Source organism: Arachis ipaensis, chromosome B08, assembly GCF_000816755.2.
Source record: "Arachis ipaensis cultivar K30076 chromosome B08, Araip1.1, whole genome shotgun sequence".
NCBI classification, from domain to species: Eukaryota; Viridiplantae; Streptophyta; class Magnoliopsida; order Fabales; family Fabaceae; genus Arachis; species Arachis ipaensis.
The window spans coordinates 4763587-4767670 of NC_029792.2; the positions used below are offsets into that span (position 1 = coordinate 4763587).

The 4084-nt window shown below is 31.5% G+C and overlaps 1 protein-coding gene across 1 annotated transcript; it reads left to right on the forward strand.

Annotated features, from left to right (window-relative positions):
- LOC107610409 (protein RETICULATA-RELATED 1, chloroplastic-like) lies at positions 13-3269 on the forward strand. The gene is made up of 7 exons (XM_021108664.1): positions 13-414; positions 498-596; positions 879-1102; positions 1583-1652; positions 1743-1854; positions 1973-1993; positions 2585-3269. The coding sequence occupies exons 1-7, from the start codon at positions 109-111 to the stop codon at positions 2773-2775; spliced, it is 1023 nt and encodes a 340-aa protein (XP_020964323.1). The 5' UTR covers positions 13-108; the 3' UTR covers positions 2776-3269.

Consider the following 4084-nt stretch of genomic DNA (forward strand, 5'->3'; position numbering starts at 1 on the left):
AGATCATTTTGAACCAAAAAAAAAAAATATTAAAAAAAAAGGCAAGGAAAGTAAGTTTGTGTGCGGTCGTCCCGTCCGTCAGCGTGACGGCAGCAACGACTCGAAAACATGGCAATGGCGGCACTTTCTTCACCCTTGGCTCTCTCCAACTCTCATTACTATAACAACAAGAACTACACCTTCAAAGCCTCTTCTTTGAAACAAAGAACTACATTACTCCCCGTTCTCCATCATCGTGATCGCACTTTCAGGATCCGATGCACCAGCGACGCCGGCGCTGCATTGTTGTTGAATTTCGAAGCGGTTATGAAGGAATGCAATGCTCGTGGTGTCAAGCTTCCTCTGGATATGGTGGACGCCGCCAAGATCACCGGCATTCGCCAACTCTTCCTTCATCGTTACTTCCAACTACAGGTCATCATTCTTCGATCTTCTTTATTATTGTTATTCAAAATTCAATAATGGTTAAGCTGAAATCTCTTGTGTTACGGTTGCAGGGTTCGAATCTGGTAATGTCGTTTCTTATGAAGCACATTCCTATGCTTAGAACCAGAATGTTAGCTGATCCTTCTTTTCTATTTAAACTTGGAACAGAGGTTTAATTTCCATTTCCATTTCCATTTTTATTTTTATTTTGATTTAGATCTTACTTTGAATCGTTCCGTGGTTGATTCTATATCTCTGTGTTTTGAGGCGTTGAGAATTTCTTTCTCATAAGATTTGAACTTAAGATCTCGTGTTGATAACTTCGGCTATATAGCATTTCTCATAAAATTTGAACTATAGAACTCTGTATTATGTTTTGAAGTGTCAAGAACTTTGGCCATATAGCACTTCTCGTAAAATTTGAACTTAAGAACTCGTGTTAATGTGTGCAGGTTTTTATAGACATCTTATGTACTTTGGTTGCGGAATATCTCCAAAGACGTGGGGATTTCTGGAATGAGATTCATCTGGTCATTGGTGATATTGTGGTTGGAATTATACCTCTCGTTATTGTGGTGACCAATTTATCACCCATAGCTAGATTTGGAAGCTATTCTTATGACTCCGAAAGTTTGCTTGGAGGCATTCAGCATACTATTGCATCTCTTCCTGGCAGGTTATTATATTCTCTCTACTCAAAAGAGTGTCTACTTTATAAATATAAGATGATTGATTTGTACGTTTGTTTAAGAATTTTCTCTACTTCTATATATGCATATGCAGTATTAATTAATCGTTTAAGATCATTAGATAAGTCAAAGTTATTTTCTACTAACTTGAACAGATTGATTTCGTGACATGTTTCTATTTTGTTATATATTGCATAACATCACATGTCAAGTGATGATTAATAATGTGGTATTCCATGTGCTGTTAATCAATAACATAACAGCCATTAACACCACATATATTTCATGCTAAATGTTGATATGACTTAACGTGACATGACATACATTTGAATAACACAGTAATTTCATTAACTAAATTCAAGTGTCTAATGTGCACCATTAATTTGTGTATTACTTGTTAGAGATCTAGCTGAATGTGAATCCCATTGTTGATAATGTTATGATACCAAATTTCTACTCGAATGCAGTGTATTCGAAGCTGAAAGACCAGGATGTAAATTCACTCTGAAGCAGCGCATTGCCACATACTTCATCAAGGTGCCTTACATTTTTGGAGGGGAAAAACTTTTTTTACTGTAATTTTGTTTGTCGTAGCAGTTTATTTCTTTTGACACATTTTCTGTTCAGGGTGCATTGCAAGGAATCATGGCCTTTTTAAGTGCTCTTATTGGTCAAGGATTTTTAAATGTTATAATGATGAATTCCAAAAGGTATTCATATGTAAATATGCCTACCCTCATATCTTATATATTAAATCTTTTGAATTCTTGTCACAGAATTTATAGAAATAATAAAATATGATTGCTTTTATTATTATTATTATTATTATTATTATTATTATTATTATTATTATTATTATAAAACTGCTGCTCTTTGGGGTATGTATTGCTCTCTCTTAATTTTGTGAATTTGAGTTTTTGATTGGTGTGTTTTATTCAGTTGATGAAGAGATGGAAAAGATAAGTACATATCATAATTCCAAAATGGCAATTAAAAAACTAAATAGAGCTTCATATTAGTGTTGTTTCCAACCTCTTTTATTCATTTATAATGAGAAGCTGTTGTTTCAGTTTTATTTTCATAGAAATATTTAAAAACTATTTAGCTTGCTAGTTGCTAGCAAGATGGTATGATTCAACATAACCTTTGGTTATTATCGATTTGGTAGACCAAGGGGATCATAAGCCAAATAAAACCATAATACTTTGACCCTTTTTTGTCTTGGTAAAGATTTTCCCATTTGATGCATTTGGGTTCACCACCTTTGAATTAATTATTAACGATTTCATAACAAAAATATAAAAACACTCATAATACAAACTTATATTGAAAAAGAAAAAGAAAATCTTATGTTGTGTTTGTGTGTTTTGTGTTTCTATTGCGTATAAAAACACTTTCAAAACACAACCTATATAATGTTATTTAGTCTGCTTAATTATTGGTTAGTTATTTTGATCTCTTTTTACCAGGGATCTTTGCAGCTGTGTCATCTAACACTCGTTATCAAATCATTAATGGATTGGAACTCCTTTTTGAAGCATCTGCTATTGGAAAAATCCCAAACATTGCAAAGTTCTTCTCTTTCATTGTGAGATTTATTAACAACATCATTGGTGGTATGCAGTTTGTAGAATGGGCTAAATGGAGTGGTGTACATTGAGTGACCCCTTAACCATAATTATCTATACTTAACATTTGCACCTTTTTTTTTTGCCTTTCATCTAAGGTTGGCTAAAAATTAAAAGGGATTAGCTAATTTGTGTCCTTAGTAATAGAAAATTTTAAATGCTTTACTTCAATAAATGCACAACAAATATATTGAGAATTTAAATTTAGTATAATTTTTTATAAAGATTCTTTTTATTTGTAAGGGCACATGTTAGCTAAACCTTATTTTTGTTCACGTGGTTCATAGTTCATAAAATTGGGCATAGTCTAGGGTTATCAAATTCATATGTCTAGGTTACCAATCTAAGTATGGAAAATGTAAGATTGGTTTACAATCATTTAGGCCACTAAAGTCCTTTTGTTTCTTTTTTTTTTTTTTGTTAAGAATTCCATTTTGTTAGCTCAGTGCTCAGTTACATACTTTTAGGAGAAAACTAGTTGATGGTTAATAACAATATAACATTAATGCAGCATATATATAGTTTCATATGACCATTATTGTTCATATATATAGTGGAATCGTGTGCAGTATATATTGCGATTTTGGTGGACTGAAAGAATTTTGATCATAGAAGTTGCTTTCTTGTTAAATTCAATAATTGAACACACACAGACAATCAAACACTGGTGTTTTCTAGTCCAAGTTTTAAAATTGCCCCTTTTTTTTTGGGATCCGAACTACTTTTTTGGGGTATTTTATTGCCCTTTATGTTGCTTACATATTTTATTTTATTTATATATATACTATTGGCACTTAATTAAGGACTAATTAAAGTCAAGGACATGGCTTTACATCATAAGGTAACAACATAATAAATAAAGACATAGCGGGAGGGGCCAGCATAGCTGTGAACAAAAATTGTATTAAGCTTGACAGCTCTGAAATTCTATTAATAACCTGTCGAATGTTGTTACGCGCACTAATGGAACGGTACGAGCGAGCTATGCTAATTGGAACAAATTCTTATAGAGCGAGGAGGATAGTAAAATAATAAAATAAGACATTTATCAAATTTATACTTTTTATCGAATGAAATTTTAGTCTTTCAATCAGAAGAAGTTTTCATTTACATTTCACACATATCGAAGTTTGGATAGTTGAATATTCTAAGTTGTTGTAAGAGTTTTCTTTTTTTAAAAGAAAGAGGTATACCAAAACTAATAGATTATTTATTAAAGAAAATCTACTATTCCAATTATCTCAATTTTATTATTATCACAGAAATTTAACTAATAAAATGATAAATTAATGAACACATTTAAAAAATAAATATAATCAATTTATTCTGTTACTTAAATTT

Excerpts from the sequence above, each read along its gene's own strand:
- LOC107610409 (XM_021108664.1), top strand. The coding sequence starts at position 109 with ATGGCAATGGCGGCACTTTCTTCACCCTTGGCTCTCTCCAACTCTCAT. Across the intron at positions 1,855-1,972 it reads TGTAAATATGCCTACCCTCA|ATAAAACTGCTGCTCTTTGG; the intron begins TATCTTATATAT and ends ATTATTATTATT. Across the intron at positions 1,994-2,584 it reads TAAAACTGCTGCTCTTTGGG|GGATCTTTGCAGCTGTGTCA; the intron begins GTATGTATTGCT and ends TCTTTTTACCAG.